The following is a 22,037-nucleotide window of genomic DNA, read 5'->3' on the forward strand; positions in this document are numbered from 1 at the left end:
CAGCGCAGCCGTTGAAACACACACACGCGTATCGTGTAAAACGTTTCATGGAGAGGAACGGAATGCAGGAAGAAGCGCACACAATCCCCACAGACACCCGCAATCGTGTCTGGTTGCATCTGTTCCACTCTTTGGCACTCGATGCATTCCTGTGCGCCTCGCCCGTGAGTCCCACTGCCGTAGGATGCCAAGTCCCTGCACACAAAGGACTCAGGACGCGGCAACGAGGTTTCCCAATGACCACCTCACGGCCATGCCTTTTGGATATCTCATGGACCGAGCGCCTCTCGCTGCAGGCCACACCACCCAAAACAAGCAGCACAATGCGCTGAGGAGTTGTGAGGGCAATCGTCCCAACACCGCCACCGCCACCCAGACCAGGATGATTCTCCCATTTGCCACCACACCCTTGAAATGGTCCGGTGTTTTTTCCTGCTTCTCCACTGTTTTGGCCACCACTCGCGCCATTTGGCCCTATCACATGATCGCCCTCCATCGATGCCAACGACAGCCCAACCCGCAGCGTCCTATTCCTGCCCGTCTCCATAAGCATGCAGGCATGCTTCAGAAACGGATCCCCGTTCGTCGCGGCGTTGCTCGCAGAGGCACTCGTGCTCCGTTCGCTCTGCGCCGACGCCGTGCTGTATTGTTGCACGCTCCCGGCCCTCCTCGTCACATGCTCAAGGTTCGCAAACAAATGGGCGTCGGGCGTCAGTCCACCGTCTCGGATCAGCTGCTGCCTCTTGGCCTCCGTCAACTCGTCGGTGCTGCTCGCAGCCACAAGCAACAGGAAAAGACGCAGACGCACTGGCCGGGGCATCGCGGCATCCCTCGTCAGATGCTGCACGCTCTCCAGGTTTTTCCTGAGGGGTTTGTGCCCAACGGCGATGTCTTGTTCCACCTCCCGCGCCTCCGCCAGTCGTTTCTCCCGGTACTGTACCAAAAGCCTCGCGCAAAAATCGATGTGCAGCGACAGTCTGGCTTGCCTCTCCCGAAACTCCGGCGGAGCCCGCACCGCACTGCTCAACTCCGCAAGATTGGCCTTCGGCTCCACGCCCTGCGTCAATCCCGGGTGATACGCGTGGAGTTTTTTCAGCGCCACCGAAAGCTCCTCCACGCACTGCGCAAGAAAACAATGACGGTAGGAGCACCAGTACACATCTTCCTCATCAATTACTGCCGCTTCGAGTCCGCACCCAGACAATTCCCACAGGTCTGCTCATACACTTTCTTCCCCAGCGGCATCAGGTCATCAAGCAGACACTGACATGTGCGTTGGTACATCAGCGGCGTCACCGTGACACAGCCCCAATCAACGATGATCCAAACCGGGTTGCCGCAACTGTCGGCGCCCCTAATTGGAATCCGGCTCGTCGTGGTATTGCCTGGCGAGCCCTCGAAAAAGGTCCCGGCAAACCCATGGCAGATATCGCCATTGCTTTGTTGGCGAATGACAGACACACTGTTGTTCATGGCGTGAAAAGCCGCCACAAGACGTGACGTCGCAACATCCACAACGGACTCTCAAGTCTGTGGCGACAGTGGCGACAGCAGCTGAGGGAACCCATTCTGCATGCTGAGGTGGAGCACCAGCACCTCAGGGGCAGCAAAGTCTAACATGATGTCCTTGGAACGCATCGCCCTCGGCGCTATCCGAGCCCGCGCGAGTTGCTGAAGGCGGCGATGCGGGGTGCACCCCAACGCAAAGATGTGTACATCCCTGTAAGCAACCTTTGCCATCCAATCCTCAACTACGCGGCTCACAGAAGCATCATCCACGGGAAAAAGTGGCGCGCAGGGCTACTCATAAACGGCTGCCGCGGCGTCATGGGGTCCTCGAGCAGCGTCACGCCGTGCTCCATGAGGTCATGGAGACGCAGTGAGCAGCTCAGCACAGACGCAGCATGGGCAACGCAGAAAAAAACCTTAGACGATCCATGAACGGCGTCAAGCATCTGGTGGAATATATAATCCCGCACACAACCACAAACGCCATTGCTGGGCTCACACAGCTGCCCGCTTCCGTCGGCCTTGCTCGCACCAACCCGCCCCACATAATATGTCAAGTAGAAGTCACACAGACAATGTGCTTGGATGTGTGTGTGTGCCTTGTGTGTGCGCACATTTCACTCGCACCGCTTTTTGTGTATGTGCGTCTCAGAAAATCTAACAAACACACAAGCAATGCCATACGACCATATGATGCCCCCAACATCGGCAATCAACACAAGAAGAGCTGTGTGCATCGAAAATACCACCAATTTCAAACACAAAAACGGAGCGGACACAGCACATGCATATGGAGAAAGGAACCCATTGAAATGGATGTTTTCTATTGGACATCCAATGCTGAGTGCAGGCCACGCAGGAGGAGGCGCAGTCGCCTCGCAGCGCAACGCCGTCCACACCGCAACTCGATGGAGTGTTACCACGGCGGCAGCAGCAGAGGCAAGCAGAAGCAGCGGACAGGGACAAGCAGCAGCAACAGTGTCATCACCGGGAGTCGGAGGTGTGTCCTGCCTGCCGTCCGTCTCGCTGCTTCGATCCCTGCCGCCGAGAGAAGTTTCTTGCGGTCTGTCAGGGCATCCTGGCCGGATCCACTTCTCCTCTGGCGACGGATGCTTCTGGAGAGCAGCCGTGTCTACATCCTTCGGTGGTGTGCCGCGGCCGGTCTCAATGCTCTCCGCAACGGGGACGGATGCCCCTGGCAATCCTTGTTCAGTAGATGCCGGTGGAACCGTCCTGCTTCACATGCTCTCTCCTCGCCGTCCCACGAAACCACTGGAAGTAGTCTACCGCTGCTGGCGGATATCGTGCACACCTGCGCGTGGTCACGGCAAATAACGTTTCCCTCATCGTAGGGTCGAGCAGCCCACGCAATCGTCGCTGCGTCCGTGCATGGGAAACAACGGACGTTACCCTCTTCAGTCACTGCCAGATGCAACTGCATGCCGAGACACCTCAATGCCGCATGCATGGCAGCACTGAAATATGTCTCCTCCGGGTTCCTCGAATCCGTCGTGTTGGTTGGAAGCGTGTCCAGTCACCACGAAGAGGGCTCATCCTCAGGCACCGCAGAAAAATATTCTCCCCTCCAAATAACAGCGTCAATATCCTTCATATCTAGTGCGGGATCAGTGATGGGGCAACGGCCCATCGGGCATTTGGCTGGCATTTCATGGATACTCCCAAATACCAACCGCTAAAATAACGATCCGACGAGCAGCGTCTGGCACAAACGCCCAATGCGCAGAGCATGTGGGGATATTCACTCATGTTTAGTGCGGAGCAATTCCTCTGCATTCGCCGGCGCCCACAATCGGTGCCATCCACTCATCCCTCGCGTGGCGCCGCGACCGGTGGGACTCCAGCGTCCTCCCGTCCCCATCGCCATCCTGCAGTTCCATGCCATCAGTGTCGCCGCAATATTGGTGCTCCCTCGCAGCCATCGCGGCATTCGTCGAGTGCACCACCACCAACAGCGCCCCGCCACGCACACCGGCAACATGCCTCACCATGCTGCGGCTGGCCATGTGTGGGCAGTTGAACCCGAGAGCATGGGCCATCAGGTGTGCAGCGATGCGGGCGGCGATGCGTCCGTGAAATAAAACTGACTGGCAAAGTGCATGGTGCCAGCGACGGGACGGCCATCCTCCAGCGCGACGCACCGCAGTGCCCACACACCACCCGACGCCGCAGCCACGGACATCACCATGACAGAATTGGGAACACCAGTGGAACGATGCCCATCAGGCACCGTGAACCAACTGCAAACGCTGCCCGTGGCAAATGAGTACACAATCAACGGACCCTCCAGTGGCTGGACGAGCAGACGATCCGCATGCAGTTTGACAGCAGCAGGGATAGTCTCCTCGGCAAGGATATTACCGTGCACAGAGGATAGAAAACCATCCTCACAGTGGCGGTTTTCATTCAATGAATTCATTGCGTGAGACCAAGAGGATCCGCGGTGCCTCCTGCTGTCACACGGGTCTGTTGTTGATGCCTTGATGCGGACGGACAACCATGGGTCCTTCCAGACGCCGCTGCACAACTGCAACGCGTCCAGCGCCCTGGGATGCATTCTCCCCACCGTAAACGAGATAAAACTCGCTGTGGGAGCGCACCACATCGTCAAGAAATAAGGAATACTTCAGGGTGAAAGCAAGACGTCCGCCGACAAACCACATCGCACAGATCATCACAATAGCAGCACCAGTAGTGGCGCAGACCGTGGGGTTAACGTGGATCAACTGACGCATGCCATAAGCCACAGACAATCTTAATGGCTTTAGAAGAATACAAGAGGCTGGCACTTCCTCAACAAAAACAAAAAAGTAGAAAAAAAAAAGGAAAAATTCAAGTCTCCAAAGTCAAAGCAACCCAATAATCCACAAAAAAAAGGTGATGGGTGCACTCAACCACAACACAAGTAAAACAAAAAGTGTAAAAAAAACAAAAAGCCAAAGCGTGGGACGACCAGCGCACACACTCTCATTGCTCCCGTAAAGCAAGACACACACACAGGGAGAGAGAGAGAGGTCGCCCACTCAATGCAATAAAAACAAAAACAGTTACGGTGCTCCGCCCATGCAGCCAGGCAGGACGGCAGCGGTGCGTGTCGTGCAAAAGAGAGCACCAACGGGCAAGCATGGGTGTGCATGCATATATACAATGGGCACATTATGTGTGTGCTTCGTGGGGTGAGGTGAGGGCGAGAGTCCATGCAAGGGGACACACACAGAGAGTGAGTGAAGGACGAGTGTGTGTGCGGGCGGTGCATAGCTCTCTCTCCCTCACTCTCACGCGGCCACCACCGCAGCAGCAGCCGCACACGCAACAACAAGAAGAAGCAAAAGAGGGGAGGTGGTGTGGAAGACCGCGGTGCTGCCGTCACTGTCGCCAGTCGTCGCCGTATCGGTTGTGTTGGCGGTGGCTGTTTGTGGTGCTTCCTCACTGAGAGTTGGAACAACGTTGGTATTGCCAGTTTCAAGGCTGTCGTGTTGTCCTTCAGAGCTTTGAGCATCATCCTTATCTGCCTTATTCTGGACATGATCACCGCTGCCACTTGTAGAGGAAGATGAGGATGTTGTTTCTGCTGGACTGCCGGTTGCTGCATTCTTCGTCGAATCCTCTGTGTCCGTGTCATGACTGTGCTGCTCTTGTGTAGTATCCCCTGAAGGTGGTTCCGATGCTTCTGAGTCAGTCTCGAATTCTGACGGTGTGTTTTCGTTTTTTGCTTTGGTTACTTTCTGTAAGCTTTCTTTTTCTGCTGTTGGGCTTTCTTCACCTGCTGATGCTGGTGGTGGCGGTGGTGCAGGTCCACCCGATGGTGGTGCGGGTAATGATTGTGGTACCTCCGCATTATTTCCCCTCTCTTGTGTCTCGGGTTGTAATTTGTTTTCTTCTTTTTCTTTTCTCGTTTCTTCTTCGTCTCTCTCTCCATCATCGCCAGATTTATTGCGAGGGCCAGCAACCCCGTTCTTCAGCGTTTCCGTGGGCAATTGTTTAATGTCGGAAGTACCCGTCGAAGGGTGTTTTTCACCAGAAGGAGTGGAAGTGCTGCCAGATGAAGAGGACAATTGATCGTTGGTTTGGTCTTGGGAGTCCGTTGCCGCTTTGTTATTGGGATCCACGTTTTTGTTTTCATTCCCTTCTTGACCAGCCGCAGGTAACTGCCCGGTTTCTGCACCTGCCCCTGGCACTCCAGGTTCAGACGGCGAGGTTGGTGTTGCTGCACCTGCGGCACCATTCCCTCCTTTTGGGCCAGGCGTTTCATTGTCCCCACTACCAGCGGGCTCACCACCAGGCGCTGTTTTCTCCTCCAATGGGGCATTACCATTTTCATCTTCACTGTCATCCCCAGCTGCAATCGCCTTTATTAATCCCATTCGGGTGGAAATCAACCCGCGATCCGCCTTCAGGCGCAGCCTGTCATTTCCTCCATTATGCGTGTGCGTCAATACGTTCCCATCATCCTCAACGCAGCGGTTGTCCATTGCAATTCCAAAAACAGTGACGCACCACAGCACGCAGAGGGCACACACCAGCAGCACACGGCCAGTCATCATCATCGCCATCACTCCTGTCACTTGCGTGTAGCCTTCAGCACAAACTAACTCCCCGTCAACGCAGAGCCGAAGCAACAAAAGAGAAAAGAGAGACAAGGCTGCTACGCCACCAAGCAGTGACAACAACAGCATCTCAGCAACACCATAAGGCAGTTGGAATCGGTGCGATTGCAAACAACACACACAGCCCTGCAAACCAGAAGCCAAAAAGTAAAGACGCACAACAACAGAGTTGAGAGTCCGGAAGGGCTCCCAAAAAGTAAAAAAATGAAAAAATGATCAGGCACGACTTTCATTTCATGTGCCATGTGGCACAAAACGACCGTGTTTTTGTCTATACATATTGCCTACACAAGTAAAAACAATAAAATCAAAAATAAAACAGATCGTACTGTTCCACCAGCCCACAAAACACCCCTCACATTTCGTGAGTCATCCGGCCTGTTCCTCCAATCCCCCTTTTTTTTGTGCAGTCCACGGCACGCACAGCAGTAAGGCTGGCGACGGTGTGGGCCACAAACAACAAATAAAAGTAAGAAACACGTCACTCATGACATGTACGGCGATTAACCGTCGGACGGAAAAAGGAAAAGAAGGGGTGCTGAGTATCCCATCCGTGCACCAGCAGCAGCAGACAATGACAATGAATCATTTAAATAAAGCAGAGAAAACACGCGGAAAAAGCGGCACGTACGGTCCATTAGAGATCGCACAACCGCATTCTACGGCTCATAAAAATGCCACGTCTCCACACACTCCTTGAAGTAGGGGCAGAAAATGCCCAAGGCACACACCCATGGACGGCACCGTCACCAATTCATTTTGGGAACAATAAAACAGTAGAGCCATTGACATCAGTGGTGCTGTTTCCCGCGCCAAATTCCCCCTTGGCGGGCACTGGCAACATTTCCCCCGCAGCCGCGTCAACGCCCGGATCCTGTGGCAGTTTGGCCGCAAAATTCCCGGGGCGCAGTGTCGCTTTTCCCTCCTTGCAACCCGCTTCAGTCTGTTTGCCACGCAAAAGGGGCATCTGTAGTTCCTGCCCGGTCAGTGGGCGGTTGCACAGACAGAAATGCGTCAGCGTCACCTGACTGGAGCCTGAGCCACCGCAACCGTCACCTCCAACGTAGAAGCATGAGACGTCGAGCAACTGCGCCCCACGTGTAACTGTCGTTGCTGAGCTCCCCAAAGTTTTGCCACCCACGCACACGGTGCCCATGCCGTTGTGGAGCACGAATGCCACCCGGTACGTTCTCTTGAGCCCGCAGTTCCCGTGCTGCACTTCTCCCGCCTCACCGTCAAACGTCGCCTCCCGCTTATTCTCCGCCGTGACTGACAGTCCCACCATCCTCACACTCCCAGCGCCACCCACAGCGACCATAAGGGCGCTGCCGCTGCCCGCAGGAGCCGTCCCAATCGTCACCGTCACCAAAAGAGTGAACTTCTTCTTCACAATGTGGAATCGTTGATCTCGCCACCGATTACCCACAGGCCACTCTGCCCACACCCCAGGCCCCTCAAACGTCGCACCGCCCTCAACCTTCGTTGCCGTCCCAACCACCGTGGCACTCGCCGCGAGATATTCGTTCACCCAGCAATCCCTCTCACCCTCGTTGGACAAATATCCGACCAGTCCATCCGCGGGCGTAGGAGTGCTGCAGGCACCGTCGGATGCGGTTCCCTCTTTGCTGGTGGAAGTGCAAGGCGTTGTAACTTTCTTGTCGACTGCATCCCAATTCCTCAGCGCAGTATTTATTTCATCCAGTTGCTCAGTGAGGTGTGCGAGCACAACACGCCCTTGTCCTGCATTCCACTCGTACAGGGCAAACACTTCACCACCCATGTACTGCAGAGTATCTGCGTTTTTGAAAACACCATCAGCAAATAACGGTCCAATGGGGTAAAATCGATTCATATCAGTCATATAAAGACGCAACACGCTCGTGGCCCTCCGAATATTATTCTGCCTGAGAAAAGCAAACAGCATTACACTCCTCCCCTCGATGGATGCCGTCACAATTTCGAGTCGGCCACAAGTCGTAGCACTCTTCAAGGCCTCACTCAAGACATTCAAATGTGCTCCGCCGAATTACATCCATTCCTCCCCATTTCACCGGAATCATGTACTTTCCCGTCATGGCCCCCATGCGTGGCGGCCATGAGGAGTTTTCCCTCCCACTCGAAAATATTGGGATCAGCGCAATCCCGTCAACAACACCCTCCGCAGGGAACCCCCAATTCCCGCCACAGCCCTTCGAATGGATGATGTTGCAGACTTTTGTGTTGTCCCCCTTCACAGCCACAAGGGGAAACACAATCGCGGTGCCATTCGCCACCACGCCCCTGCCGCTAATACCCCAGAACCCATTCCATGACTCCGCTCGTAGCTGACCGTCAAAAACAGCCTTGGAAGGGCTCCCAGCACCCCACGTAATGCGCTTGCCCACATCGTTGGAGACCAAAAACGTCACCCAAAACAGGCACAAGCTCCCAAATGTGTGGAGTTTCCAAAATCGCGCTGGCATTTTTCGCAGGAAGGCGTTCCACAGGCAGAAAAATATTGCCGTCTTTCGTCAACGCCTTGGGACCGTTCAATTGAGACGCATGAACCGCCTCTTCTCTTCGTTCCACGGCAATGACCGTCCTCCAGTCTGTCACGCTCTCCGCTGCGATTCCTTTCTCCCACTCCTCCCGTGTAAAACTCAAGTACTTTGCCCAAATGCCAACACTGGCACTAGAAGGGACTCCCTAATTGGCCTTGGCAATACCCACAATTAAGCCATAGTGGTTCAACAAGAGAATGAACGATAAACGATTTGACAACATTTTCTCCATAGCTGTTGCCTCTCAAATGCGCCAGAAGACACCTTCGTTTCCCGCCATACAAAAATAGCCATAGGCTTTGGATCACTCGCCTTACTGGCACGCGCAACTCCAGCGCCGCAGCACATCATCACGACGACGAGGAGCAGCACCGCGGAAGTAAACACACGCCGGGACATGTTGGGCCTCTGCGGCTCACTCTCTCTTCCTTCCCTCCTCCTTCCGCTGGATCCGGTCACGCGGCGACGGTTGTGTGTGCGGGGTGCCTTCACTGCAGCAACACGTGAGAGCATATAAATATGTGTGTGCGGTGTGTGTGCTGTTGTTGGTTCTTTCAGTGCCTTCGAATTTCACAGTAGCGTTTAGCGCTTGTTTTCCTTCTTCGTGAGTAAATGAAAAATAAATAAGGAGAAGGCATACCAATAAATAGGAGCACAACAGTGAACACCCTCACCCATCCACAGTGAGTGGCACCATCATCCCCGCCGCAGTCACTCCCCACAACAACAACTCACGCACACAGACACACGGAACGAGAAGGAAGAACAGTGCACCCGAAACACACAACGACTGCCACCAGCAGCAGCAGGAGTCACGGCGGGCGCTTCTACCACGCGTTTGCACACACCGAGTAACACCAACATACAAATCAACCAGCGGAACGCAAAAGACACAGACACCCTTCGCAGCACCAACGTGCTGCCGCGATTCGTTTTACTTTAGTCCCTACTGGATGCCGCTCCTCCGCCAGCGCACATCACCCCGCACAGCCAAAGAATATCGGCAAATCCACAGAGTCGGAGACACATCAGCACGTGCAGCTGCTGGAAAAAAATTAATCCACACTTGTCCCAGGCACACTCGATGCCACCCAATCGACCACACACCAGCAGCACGTCAACAAGACAAATCGCGGGCTCAATTCAACCCTCTTAGGAAGGGCCGCCGCCGTCAGAATATTGTGCGTGCGTGCGTTCTCAGCGTTCACTCAGCTCCACGGCGTGTGTGACACGGCATGTGTATGTGCTTGTGCTTGTGTGCTTGTCAGCGCCTATAATTGCAGAGCAGCTGTGCAGCACAAGAGAGTCCAAATAAAGCAACGGCAGAGAGAAACGGATAGCACACACGCAAATTCCACATATCATCACACACGCGCAGTCTGTGGAATGGGTGCACTCAACCACAACACAAGTAAAACAATAAAAAAAAACAAAAGCCGAAGCGTGGGACGACCAGCGCACACACTCTCATTGCTCCCGTAAACCAAAACACACACACGGGGAGAGAGAGAGAGAGGTCGCCCACTCAATGCAATGGAAACAAAACAGAAACAGTTACGGTGCTCCGCCCATGCAGCCAGGCAGGACGGCAGCGGTGCGTGTGGTGCAAAAGAGAGCACCAACGGGCATGCATGGGTGTGCATGCATATATACAATGGGCACATTATGTGTGTGCCTCGTGGGATGAGGTGAGGGCGAGAGTCCATGCAAGGGGACACACACACGCAGTGAGTGAGTGAAAGACGAGTTTGTGTGCGGGCGGTGCACGGCTCTCTCTCCCTCACCCTCACGGGGCCACCACCGCAGCAGCAGCCGCACACGCAACAACAAGAAGAAGCAAAAGAGGGGAGGTGGAGTGGAAGACTGCGGTGCTGCCGTCACTGTCGCCAGTCGTCGCCGTATCGGTTGTGTTGGCGGTGGTGATTCTTTCTGCCGTTTTTGGTGATTCCTCACTGAGTGTTGGAACAACGTTGGTATTGCCAGTGTCAAGGCTGTCGTGTTGTTCTTCAGAGCTTTGAGCATCATCCTCATCTGCCTTATTCTGGGCATGATCACCGCTACCACTTGCAGAGGTAGATGATGTTGCTGTTTCTGCTGGACTGCCGGTTGCTGCATTCTTCGTCGGATCCTCTGTGTCTGTGTCATGACTGTGCTGTCCTTGTGTAGCATCCCCTGAAGGCTGTTCCGGTGCCTTTGATTCCATTGCTGCTCCTGACGGCGTGGCTTCGTTCGTTATTTTTTTTGAATTATGTGAGTTTTCTCGCTCTGCTGTTGGGTCTCCCGATGGTGGCGGTGGTAGGGATGATACCTCATTATTTTTACCCTCGTGTGTCTCGGTTGGTGCTTTAATTTTTTTTTGTTTTTCCTCTTCCGTTTCTTCTTCCTCATTATCATCATCATCATCGTCATCATCATCAACCTCTTCCTCTGTAGGTGTGGAAGATGCGGGTGGCATCTTTCCATTAACAACTGTTGGTCCAACTTTTAAATCCTGGGTTTCTTGTCGAGGCGTTCCAAGTTTTTGTGATTGCACCAGAGGTTCACCACCACTTCCAAGACCTGCCCTCTCCTCGTTGGCAAAACAACCGCCGGCACCGCACCACAGCACGCAGAGGGCACACACCAGCAGCACACGGCCAGTCATCATCATCGCCATCACTCCCGTCACTTGCGTGTAGTCTTCAGCACAAACTAACTCCCCGTCAACGCAGAGCAAAAGCAAAGACACGGCCGTTACACCACACAAAGTCACGCCACAGTCACAAATGTCAGCACACACCATGAGGCAGTTGGAATCAGTAAGAAGGCAAAACACACACACACCCCGCAAATCAGAAATAAAAATAAAAACTGAGTTAATAGTCCGGCAAGACTCCCGAAAGGGATGAAGAAAATAGATTAGTTCGTAATTTTATTTCATGTGCCATGCAGCACAATATAGACGACCGTGTGTTTGTGTATACATCTTCCCCGCAAAAATAGAAGAAAATAACATGAGAAAAAAGAAAATATCATGCTGCTCCACCAGCCCACACAACATCCCTTATAATTCGTCCGGCATCCGGCGTGTTCCTCCAGTCCTCGTACGTGCAGTCCGTGGGACACACAGCAATGAGGCCGGCACAGCGACTGGATAAAAAAGAAAACAAGATGGAAAACACGTCACTCATAATGATGTGTAGAGCAGTTAAACAGCCACTGGGAAAACACAAAGATAATTATTATTCCAATAAAACACAAACAGCAAAAGAAGAAAGGAAACAAGCAAAAAGACTTAAAATGATGTCTTTGACAACATTCGGTAAGCCCCAGCGATGAAGTCGTACCTTGACGCGGTGCTGGGGCTCTGGTTGCGTATAGGAACTCCGCAGCAGGGCGTTGCTGCAAGCACGACGGAGAACAAGACGACTCCACCCCTCGAGAAGGTTCCACGCCATGCCCGGTGCGGGGAGGTGAGGCGGTCTGCCTGCAGACTGTCGGACAAAACTGCACGGCCGTTTCGCTGCGGTCACTCCGTTGATATCACACGTTGCGGTGACGTCCACAAGAACCCTGGCACCGAGGAGGATGGCTGCATCACTATTTGGCAGCTCAACATTGCAGGCCTCTCGTCCGTAAAAAAGATTGCATCTGCGGCGCGATTGGAGCTGCACCAACCTGACATCGTTCTTCTCCAGGAAACAAATAATCGAAGTGCCACAGCGGCAAAACTATATGGCTATAATGGCTTTCTTCAGGCCGCACTGGGCGCGGTGGTGGCGTTGCCGCTCTGGTGCGCCACTCTCTGCCGTGCGAGTGCCTGACGCCCCCTGGCACAGACCTCCTGGAGACCATTGCTGTCCGTGTGTTTCCACAGGGCCGTCCCAGCACCTGCGTGGTGAATCTCTACAACCCTCCCACAGCAACCGTTCAAAGATTTTCGTTTATTATTGCCATTCGTCGCTTAAGCTCGCAGCGATTATCGCGGGTGAACTGAATTTACATCATGGACTCTGAGACAGACACCTACCCTCAACGACTGAAGGAGAGGATTTGTCCGCTACTTTAATTGACATGGATTTTGGGCTAGCAAATGACCCGGCGCAGGCAACACGGATCACACATCGTAATGTCTCGTCCCCTGACGTGACTGCGTATCGCGTGCTACGCATGACCCACTGGCAATCCACCCCCTACATGGATTAGGACCACTGCTTAATATCTTACTCGGTGGGGATGGATGATGGCATTCCGCGACTAGCCAACACGCTGCCTCGGCGGGAGAAAGCCACCTTTGCCCTGCGTAAGGCGGATTGGCCTGCTTCCACCTCGTTGTGTGAAACACTCCCTGCCACCGCGTCCGCATGGTTGGACGTTCGCAGTGGTATCTTGCGAGCAGCTGAGCGCCATATCCCGCGCGGCAGCCGTGACAGCCCAAAACAATCTGGACAAACGAAATGGAACAAGCCGAGTCCGCCGCAGAAGCAGCACGCAAAGCACACACATTGCCTCACCAGGAGACAGCCTGCTTCGAGACGAATTCATCCAAAATGTGGAGGAACAAAATCAAGCCTTACGCCGTGGCTTCGCTATGCTTCTGGACGCCCGTGCGAAAAACTTGGGGCTTCATCCAGCCCAAGCTGGCGATATCTTCGCGGCGTGGCGGCGCGGCATCCTCATCCCCTGGATTCAGTTGTGCTCCGCACTGATCTTCGGACCGCGTCTGTGCTCTGCCTCGGCAACAGGCAAATCTGCTCGTCCATCATTTTGTGCGAGTCTCACGTGTCACATTACCCTATACTGCTACTGCTACCGCACTCCATTGCCCCCTGGTGGCTGGGAAATGGATCGACCTCTCACGCCGTATGAACTTGACGTGGCCATTCGTGACTCTTTGCTTGGCTCAGCCCCTGGCCACGACAACATGTTGAATGAGTTCCTGCACCGTCTCGGGCCCGTTGCGCGCGGCACACTCTCAGAACGATGATCCACAACTCCTTCGCAAATGGCAGCCTGCCTGGCTCCTGGAATACGGTGGACACTATTCCCATTTCCAAACCTGGGAAGGGCCCATACCGCCCAGAGAGTTACAGACCTATCACGCTACTCTCTGCTTTACTAAATTAACTGAAGGAATGATTCACCGCCGTCTGTCAGTGTTATTGCCGCACCATCAACGTGAATTTGAATTTACACCTTCGCGTTCTACATCGGACGTGGCGACAATTGTTATTGGTAAAATTACTCATGGATTGAATGAGTTTGGCATTGTGGAGTATGAGCGCCCTGGAGGCGGCGCCCCACACATGCCACCCTCGTCACCATCGCTCGCTCGTAGCCTTGACTGATTTTTCGACTGCGTTCGACACCATTGACCATGGGAAGTTATTCGGCATGCTTGACGGACTCCCGCGCCTTGGCCACCGAACCAAACGCTGGCTGCACAACTACCTGCGGGACCGCTATGTTAGGGTATGCACTCGCGAACAGCACTCCCGGAAACAGCTCACCTCAGCCGGAGTACTGCAAGGCAGCGTCCCGGGACCCCAACTCTTCCTCCACTGTGTGGATGATCTGCTGCGCCGCATGGGCAGCATCTATTCTGCCTCCGCACTCATGTACGCTGACGACCTCACACTTGTTGCCTCAGGTGCGGACATCCATGCATGTGCTGCGGCAATGCAACCTGCCCTTTCACCTATAACGACATGGGCTGCCGAGCACAGCCTCAAAATCAACGTTGATAAGAGTGAAGCTGCTCTATTCTACATCTCTTCACACACACGGTCTGACAAGGAAATTGCCGATCTCCTTCCTGGCAATGGGAACCTACGTATTCAGTCCCGCCCAGTGCGCTTGCTGGACACCACGGTTGAACAACTCCTTAATTGTGGTCCGCACGCTTCCACCGCTTCAAAGCAGACCATGCCACGCCGTTGTCAATTACGCCTGGTCGCACAGACTGGTGCGTCCCATCACACCATGCAATCCTTTTCGATTGGATACGTCCATGGTGTGTCACTATATAGTGGCAAGTCAATTCTCCCATGCCTCGCCTACATCTACCTCCATAATACGGAAGTACTGTACCGCGACAGTTGTACAACATCCCTTGGCATTAGTGCACCAACGGAAGATACATCTGTCTGCTTGGAAGCTAATCCTCTTCGGCTCCGGAAGATACTCTGGCTCCGTGAAACCAATCAACACGAACACCATGCACGTTTCCATAATCACGAGGATTTGCACTCCCTTATCTACTCGGAACTTATGCCGTTGTCCATGCATAGGAAAGCGGCGACATCAATCCATTTTCAAAAGATGCCGTTATTAATGGATTAGAACGCGTATGTGGCACTATTGGGATACCACACAACCACAATCACGCTCCTCCCATTACTCAACATCGAATTATTCCCTGGGACGCCGTGGGTTGCAATAAAGTGGAATTTTATCAGCCACTCTTTGCCAACGACGCCTCTGACGATGGCAAGCGCACGGCTTTTAAATCCCTTTACTCCTCTCTAGAATATTATAATTTTGAATTATGGACAGACATTTCTTCATCCCTCGCCGAACTCGCATCTGGATTCGCTGCACCATTATACGGCCCCACAAAGACAAATGATCTCCCTGTGGAGGACCATCGTGCAGCAGCTGGCAGACTCGCGTGCTCATAGAGAGCAGAGTGAATTGCCACTGAAAATGGCATTAGACACCTCATACCTCCTCATCCGGAAACATCCCAATCGCCCACACAAATCCCGGTGGCAACGGACTCCCTTTCGGCAATTGAGGCGCTCCGCGTTGCCCCACTGGCCATGCGTGACTGCGTTGCTGAAGAAATTTGGGTTATGCTGCTCTCCTTAATAAAGCGAGGTCACCCTGCAGACCTTATATTTTCCCCATCGCACCGCGGTATCCCACGCACTGAGGCCGCTGACGAAGAAGCCACGATTGCACGATCCCTCCAGCAATGAGGCATCCCAATCTGGCACGTGGAATTCCTTGCCGCCGTCAAGAGGTTGTACTGGAAGGAAGTCCAGGAGGAAAGGAAGGCGCACACACCGCACGCCAGGCGCTCGTCGGCGCAAAAAAAGACCGTTCCTAGTGTCCAGGCAAACATCGGGCATCGAATCAGGACTTCGTGCGCAGGTGCGATGCGACTCCTGCCCACTCCTCGAAATACCGGCACGCGCCCTGCAGATCACAAGCAACCCTTTATGTCGGTGGTGCTGCTCCTCTCCCACACTGAAGAGGCAGGACCGCCCCGACCTCCTCCGGAACCTCCACCTGGCGTGTCCACGGCACCTCCTCGTAGAATGAAAAGCAGCGGATCAACGTCGCCCTGCCCAAGCTGCAGCAGCGTCTTCTCGTCCGTCCACAATATGAAGGCACACGGCCGACGCACTAACCCTGGCAGTCCAATCGTTGCAGAAGGCCTCACATGTGGATTCTGAGACAGCTCCACGGTCTTCCCAACAAGTGCCTCACGCGCAGGTCACTACCGAAAATGTCAAGCGTATCAACGAGCAAAAAACGGACAACGCACCTCTGCAAGCTCCAATGACAGCCATAGCCCTTCAGCCACTCCTCCGCTACTGCAACCACCACCAGCCGCTGAGCCCCGACAATACACGGGAGGACCTGCCGCACACGCTGTGGGAATGCCCCCGTCCTCGACAACTGAGCATCCGACTATTTGGGAACACACCCTCTCGCACGACAGCATCGTTCAAGACGGAAAAACCGGCCACATCGCTACGGACAGCCCGCAGGCCATTAACGAACAGTGGCAGCAAAGTATAACAAAACAAATACCTCCCTTTTCTCAGCATAGAAAAACGTCACCTTCACACTCGCAATTGCCACCAATGAATCCATTGCGCAATACCGCTCCGAGCTGCAATACTTCCTGGTACCATCCATGTCCCTTGTCGACACATTGATGCGGATGGGCGCCCATCCATTCCTCCCAATGACGGTGCATGTCTGCGACGCACCCTCAGATCCAAAAGGCACGTCCCTCACCACAGTCGGGATCGACTTCGCCCTGTCCGCACGCATCGCTTTGTCAGAGAAGCAGGAGTACTTCAGGCTGGCAGCAAAGCACCCGCCAGCACAACACATCACAAACATCATCACAACCAGAGGCACCAGCAGCACTGCAGAGCGTGGTGTGAAGTGGATCAACTGACACATGCTTTACGTAAAAGAAACACTGACAATATCTCAAAAGAAAAAATACAACAAAAAGAGAATTTAGGCGTACGCAGTCAAAGCATGCCAATAATCCACAAAAAAAAGGTAATGGGTGCACTCAACCACAAGAAAAGCAATAAAACAATAAAACAACAACAACAAAAGCCGAAGCGTGGGACGACCAGCGCACACACTCTCATTGCTCCCGTAAAGCAAAACACACACACAGGGAGAGAGAGAGAGGTCGCCCACTCAATGCAATTGAAAAAAAACAGTTACGGCGCTCCGCCCATGCAGCCAGGCAGGACGGCAGCGGTGCGTGTCGTGCATATGAGTGTGTCTGGGTTGCGTTCAACGTGACGGAAGCGGGGAGCGGCAACACGGAGCACACAGCAGCGCAGCGGAACCAAATGAAGCAAAACACAATCATTATTTTCTCTTATTTAGTTTCATCGGACCACAGAGGACGTACACAAATCCCCGCGGTTGAGTGCTGGCACACACAGCCCGCATACACAGCTCTTCAGCCCAGAGTGGTTTACGCCAGCGCGGATACGGCGAGCAGCAGCGGGGCACACACCCACGCAGAGCTGCTGAGGCTGCCGTCGATTTCACGAAGACGTGACGGTGTGCGGGTGGTCGTCGTGGTTGGCGCCTCTGTAGTCGTGGTTGTAGTGGTCGTACTTGTTGCCTCTGGCGCCTTGGTCGTGGTGGTGGTCGTCGTGGTTGGTGCCTTTGTAGTGGTCGTGGTCGTCTCGGCAGAAGCTTCAGTCGGCTGATTGTCTGTTTGGTCTGCTGAGAGACTTGTGTGTGCACTCCCAGGCGCTGTCGCACCGTTCCTATCTACTGTCTCTACGGTAATGGTTGCTTCATTTGATAGCATTAACTTACCATTCAAAGATGTTCCTTCTCTGTCAACCTTTCCCGAAACCGCACCGGATCCCGGACGTGGCGGCCCTGACGGACCGGCCCCCTCATGTGATCTCTCTGATGCAAGGGACGGTGGAGCGGACGGTGGGCTGCCGCCGCTTCCACCAGTTACAACTTCAGTCGACTGCGTGTCTGATGCGCACACGGAAAGGCAGCAGCACAGGGCGAGCACCAACAGGGCGCACAGCAGACGGCACGTCGTCATCATCGTGAGTGTGGTCGTTCAGTGGTGTGGAGCTGACCTGCACAGTGAGGGACATGGAGAGCAACAGGGGAGACGAGAGGTGCGACAGACACACACAGAGGGCACACCACATGAGGAGAGGGCAGCAGCCAGGCATGCACCGTACGCCGCACACCACGCACGACACACACTCCAATCCACGGCAACAGACACACAAACCTGCACTCTGTAATACTTATATTGTACAATTGTTGTGGTCAGTGCATGCGGTCACACACAAAATGAGTGAGAAAAGAGAAGACCACTACGGCTAGACATCAGACTGTAGGCTACCAGACGGACGAAAAGGCAAGAGGGCCGCGCCACGTCGGCAATCGGTGCGTCACTTGCCTGCAGACCAGGCGTCGTGCGCGATTGGTGTCGCTCATTGTGACACATACGCCCTCGTAGCCCCAGAGGGTGGAACAGCCAACGCCAACCCAAACACAGCTGTCAACACGCCATTGCCACAATCGTGAAGAGCCGGCTGGCACCACACACGGCAAGAGGGACACGCCAAGACACGCCATGCACCAAAGGGGCGCATCAAGCCCGCAAACATTGCGCACCGCTGCAACACCGCAGGGTCCTCCCGCACGCACCATCCTCCTCCTCCTTCCTTATCTTCGGCTCATTGCCGCCACATCCGACACCTGCACCTCACAATAGCAGAGGGAAACACAAAACAGCTGAAGCAGCAACAACAACAAAACTGCCACCTTGTTGCGCTGACGCCACTGCACGAAAGAGTGCGCCGACGATGGGAGTCCATCGCGCAGGAGACGGAAAAGAGCCCAACGAGACACCCAAGAGCCACACGTTGGCAGTCTTGTCGGGGCTGCCTCAATGCAACCACAACAAATAGTGCCGCAACCACGGAGCCATGCACCCTGACCCACAGCGTGTTCTCACAATCAGAACAGCAGGGACAGAGGGAATTAATACACACTACCCACAGTGCAGCAGAGCACCCGAAATACACACACAGCCAATCAAAAACGGATGCAAAAAATTGGGAAGGCAGAAAAATAAAAGGGGCGCATACAGATTGAAAGCCGAAGCACAGAAATTATTTAAGCTCCACATTCTCGCAATGACGCACACACAAAAGCAAAGTCACAAAAACCAAGCAAAAGTGTAAAAGATAAAGCCGCATGCACCAATTGCGGAGGCAGAGGCAGTCGTCCCTGTCCTTCAGGGAAACAGCTGCTGGCACGAACCCGCCTCCATTGGAGCACATTTCCTTTACTTTGTACTCATGATTAGAGTACGGTGATTTCCCCTCGTCCCAATCGCATCAAAAAACGCGTGTATACATGTGGTGGAGAAATGTCTTTTCTCTCCATGTTACTTCGTTCACACACAGTTTTCACGGAAGTTAAACCCTCTAAACAAACAAAAAAAAACACCTTTTCCCAGAATAACAAACAAAGCAATAAAAGACCGGTCATTTTGCCCATCCCCCGCAAGCAAAGGAGGACATGGGGAATGCGGTGAGTGTACTATAGTGTTATTGCTACGGTTTTGCACATCTTGAGTGCGGGGCCAATGTGCCAAGTAAATACTGTCGCCCTGCCGCAGTTTGACTGCGCCCAGCCGCCGCGGCTGCTCAAAGAGGCACCACCACTACCGCCGCAGCGACCACAACAAGAAGCACAAAGGGAATGAGGCCAGCAGTAGCAGCAGCCACACCGCCATCACTGTCGGCCTGCTGTACCAACGCATCGGGTATCACCTGAAAATCGTCGCCGTTGACGGACGGAATCGGAGTGGCAGGCGCGGAGACACTGGGAACCACCGCTGGGCAATCCGCCCGCGGGTCGCCCTTCGCTCGTGCAACGTCCTCGCCGGGTGATGGCGCAAAAAAAAAAAAGCGTCGGGGCCGGAGGCTCTGTTGGCTCCCTCGCTTCCACTGCCAGGTCTCCTCCCTCGCCGCTGAGTGTTGTCCCCACTTTCGGCCCGCACCCCGGATCACCCCTCGGACCGGCATGAAGGCCACCACCAGCGACACCCGCTGCCGAAGCACCGGGAGGCTCCTTTTCAATGGAGGCACCAGACGCCACAGGAGACAACTGTGGACGAGTATTCTCCGGAGAAGGCGACCCTGAAGCAACCGCAGACTCTTCTGCTTCCTCCTCTTGCTCGTCACCCTGTCTACCCACCAACGCACTCGGAACGACAAGACTGCTGCCGTTCGCGGCAATGGTGCACACCTCGCCGTACGTGGGGCACTTGATCTTCCCATCTTTCTGAAAATATTTCAACGTCACTGGGATGTCAGTGTCCTCAGGGCAAGGCTGAAACCCACTGCTGCCGAGGTGCCTCATCCTCACTGTGCCCTCCTCACACGACACCTGCGCGCACACTCCCTTGACGCTTTTATGGCCATCACCGTCCTTCGTCTCCAGTAATTCCGCGTCCAGGCACCACGAGCCACCGCCAGTCAGCGACCCACGGAGATAATCCACATTTTCGTCCGAGCACGTCCTGTACGTTGTCCCAGACGATATTTCGTGAAATTCCAAAGAAACAACAGGGCAGACGTCCTTATCCACCAGACTCCCCTTTCCCTCAACAATGCTTGCAGTGCACATCCCAACGTGACGGCGGTCGGAGGTGCAGCGAAGCGTCTCTGTGTCGGTAGCATCGCAAAACATTTGAGGATACTTGGCGGCAAGATTATCGGTTGTATTGCACTTCTTGACCAGGAAGTCGCAGGCACTGCGGTGGCCCCAGCTCATCGGCTTCGCCATGTTCCAATTCACGCGGTAGTATCCCATATCCGCAAAAACCGCCATCGTCAGAGCCGTGTAGTAGCCGGCACCAACTGCGGGAGCCATCAGCTCGTCCCGCGCGTGGCGTCCCTTCCAGTGAGGGATTTCTTTTTCCCGAGGGCCATCTTCGTCCTCCAGCACCATGCCCTCGAGAGTCTCACAACCAAAGTGCGCTTTCGTCTTCTCCTGAACGTGGTTCCCTGCCACCATCCTGCGGTGCGTCCCACGCACACTTCTCTCTCGCTTCTTCACCAGGCTCTTTTTTTCCATACACTCCTGGCTGAACCAAAGTGCATGCGCAATTTCGTGTGCGGCAACGCGAACGCTCCACGCCGTGTCAGTCAAGTACTTTTGATCAAAGTTCATGGCGCCAATGGAAGGACAAAAATCTGTCAATGTGTTACACGTGGCCGCCCACACAGCCCTGCTATCCGTGCCCGATGGCCTAGCAGCAGCGTAGATGATAAAATCTGCATTCGGCACACCGTCACTCTTGTGCCTGGTAGGAACCATAAAGTGGCTGCACGGTCCATTCATAGCCCTCGGTACAGTTATCGTCCCACCAGTGGGTTTCACAAGGAGTCGCTCAGCGTGCACTTTGACGGCACCGGGAAGAATCTTTCCAGTGCACAATTGTTTCTTTGCCTCCGTCAGGAAATGCTCTGCTTTGCATGACACCCTTTGCCCCAAGGCGTTGTAGCACTCATCCTCTCCCTCTTCGCAGTACTTCTTCCTCTTGTTCGTGCCTCTCTCCAGATCCTCCGTGGAAGCCGCCATGCGGATCGGCTCCCAGCCACTGTCGTCATCCTGCGTGGCGACGGTGTACGCCTGCATCGCGCCCTGTCCCTTGCGCGGCACCTCACGCACCACCGCAGTCGGCAGCCGGCCGCTCCTCCTCATCACCACGTCAAACCCACAGCGGTATTGTGTGGCGGGTGCAGCGGCAACGCACCCACTGGCGCAGCACATCAGCAGCAACACCGCGAGTGGGAAAAGCGGTGTGTCGTGTCGTTGCTGGCGCATGACTTGAGTAAATTGCATTTTTTGGTTTCTTGTGAGTAGCAGTAGTGCAGCCTGGATGCGGGAGGAGAGAAACAAAGAAAAAAGAAAAGTAAGAAAAACAAAATGGCTTTAGGCCAGTAATGCGTCAGAATGCGGCCCACGCAGCGGAGTAACAGGAGACCACAGAGGCGGCCATACACACAGCGTGCGCACCGATTCAATCAAATGGACAATCCGTCAATCCGTCCTCGAG

General features: G+C 54.3%; 6 protein-coding genes and 2 pseudogenes across 6 annotated transcripts, besides 17 other annotated features; all 8 read right to left on the minus strand.

The window, feature by feature from the left end:
- Nucleotides 1-4,189: a sequence feature (areas not merged during assembly with more than two copies in the genome that could not be assigned to a particular haplotype).
- On the minus strand, nucleotides 183-2,042 carry Tc00.1047053510013.13 (annotated as a pseudogene).
- Tc00.1047053510013.26 lies at nucleotides 3,302-4,033 on the minus strand (annotated as a pseudogene).
- Nucleotides 4,190-4,989: a sequence feature (heterozygous, Esmeraldo-like haplotype).
- Tc00.1047053510013.40 (mucin-associated surface protein (MASP), putative) lies at nucleotides 4,803-6,080 on the minus strand (the record flags this gene model as incomplete). The annotated part of the gene is made up of 1 exon (XM_813425.1): nucleotides 4,803-6,080. The coding sequence occupies one exon, from the start codon at nucleotides 6,078-6,080 to the stop codon at nucleotides 4,803-4,805; it is 1,278 nt and encodes a 425-aa protein (XP_818518.1).
- Nucleotides 4,990-6,042: a sequence feature (areas merged during assembly that could not be assigned to a particular haplotype. This can correspond to areas where the two haplotypes were merged or to regions with more than two copies in the genome that were merged during assembly.).
- Nucleotides 6,043-6,462: a sequence feature (heterozygous, Esmeraldo-like haplotype).
- Nucleotides 6,463-8,758: a sequence feature (areas not merged during assembly with more than two copies in the genome that could not be assigned to a particular haplotype).
- On the minus strand, nucleotides 6,889-8,058 carry Tc00.1047053510013.50 (trans-sialidase, putative; the record flags this gene model as incomplete). The annotated part of the gene is made up of 1 exon (XM_813426.1): nucleotides 6,889-8,058. The coding sequence occupies one exon, from the start codon at nucleotides 8,056-8,058 to the stop codon at nucleotides 6,889-6,891; it is 1,170 nt and encodes a 389-aa protein (XP_818519.1).
- Nucleotides 8,759-9,610: a sequence feature (heterozygous, non-Esmeraldo-like haplotype).
- Nucleotides 9,611-11,215: a sequence feature (areas not merged during assembly with more than two copies in the genome that could not be assigned to a particular haplotype).
- Tc00.1047053510013.70 (mucin-associated surface protein (MASP), putative) lies at nucleotides 10,461-11,330 on the minus strand (the record flags this gene model as incomplete). Its single annotated transcript, XM_813427.1, has 1 exon — nucleotides 10,461-11,330. One exon carries the CDS (start codon nucleotides 11,328-11,330, stop codon nucleotides 10,461-10,463), a length of 870 nt encoding a protein of 289 aa, XP_818520.1.
- Nucleotides 11,059-11,091: a microsatellite.
- Nucleotides 11,216-11,221: a sequence feature (areas merged during assembly that could not be assigned to a particular haplotype. This can correspond to areas where the two haplotypes were merged or to regions with more than two copies in the genome that were merged during assembly.).
- Nucleotides 11,222-11,616: a sequence feature (heterozygous, Esmeraldo-like haplotype).
- Nucleotides 11,617-16,396: a sequence feature (areas not merged during assembly with more than two copies in the genome that could not be assigned to a particular haplotype).
- Nucleotides 12,405-16,266: a mobile genetic element.
- Nucleotides 16,397-17,085: a sequence feature (heterozygous, non-Esmeraldo-like haplotype).
- Nucleotides 16,436-16,855, minus strand: Tc00.1047053510013.100 (uncharacterized protein; the record flags this gene model as incomplete). Its single annotated transcript, XM_813428.1, has 1 exon — nucleotides 16,436-16,855. The coding sequence occupies one exon, from the start codon at nucleotides 16,853-16,855 to the stop codon at nucleotides 16,436-16,438; it is 420 nt and encodes a 139-aa protein (XP_818521.1).
- Nucleotides 17,086-17,539: a sequence feature (areas merged during assembly that could not be assigned to a particular haplotype. This can correspond to areas where the two haplotypes were merged or to regions with more than two copies in the genome that were merged during assembly.).
- Tc00.1047053510013.110 (mucin TcMUCII, putative) lies at nucleotides 17,394-17,993 on the minus strand (the record flags this gene model as incomplete). Its single annotated transcript, XM_813429.1, has 1 exon — nucleotides 17,394-17,993. One exon carries the CDS (start codon nucleotides 17,991-17,993, stop codon nucleotides 17,394-17,396), a length of 600 nt encoding a protein of 199 aa, XP_818522.1.
- Nucleotides 17,491-17,610: a microsatellite.
- Nucleotides 17,540-17,755: a sequence feature (heterozygous, Esmeraldo-like haplotype).
- Nucleotides 17,756-22,037: part of a sequence feature (areas not merged during assembly with more than two copies in the genome that could not be assigned to a particular haplotype) that runs on past the window's edge.
- Tc00.1047053510013.120 (surface protease GP63, putative) lies at nucleotides 19,706-21,823 on the minus strand (the record flags this gene model as incomplete). Its single annotated transcript, XM_813430.1, has 1 exon — nucleotides 19,706-21,823. The coding sequence occupies one exon, from the start codon at nucleotides 21,821-21,823 to the stop codon at nucleotides 19,706-19,708; it is 2,118 nt and encodes a 705-aa protein (XP_818523.1).

This window comes from Trypanosoma cruzi, genomic scaffold (genome assembly GCF_000209065.1).
Source record: "Trypanosoma cruzi strain CL Brener 1047053516579 genomic scaffold, whole genome shotgun sequence".
Lineage (NCBI taxonomy): Eukaryota > Euglenozoa > Kinetoplastea > Trypanosomatida > Trypanosomatidae > Trypanosoma > Trypanosoma cruzi.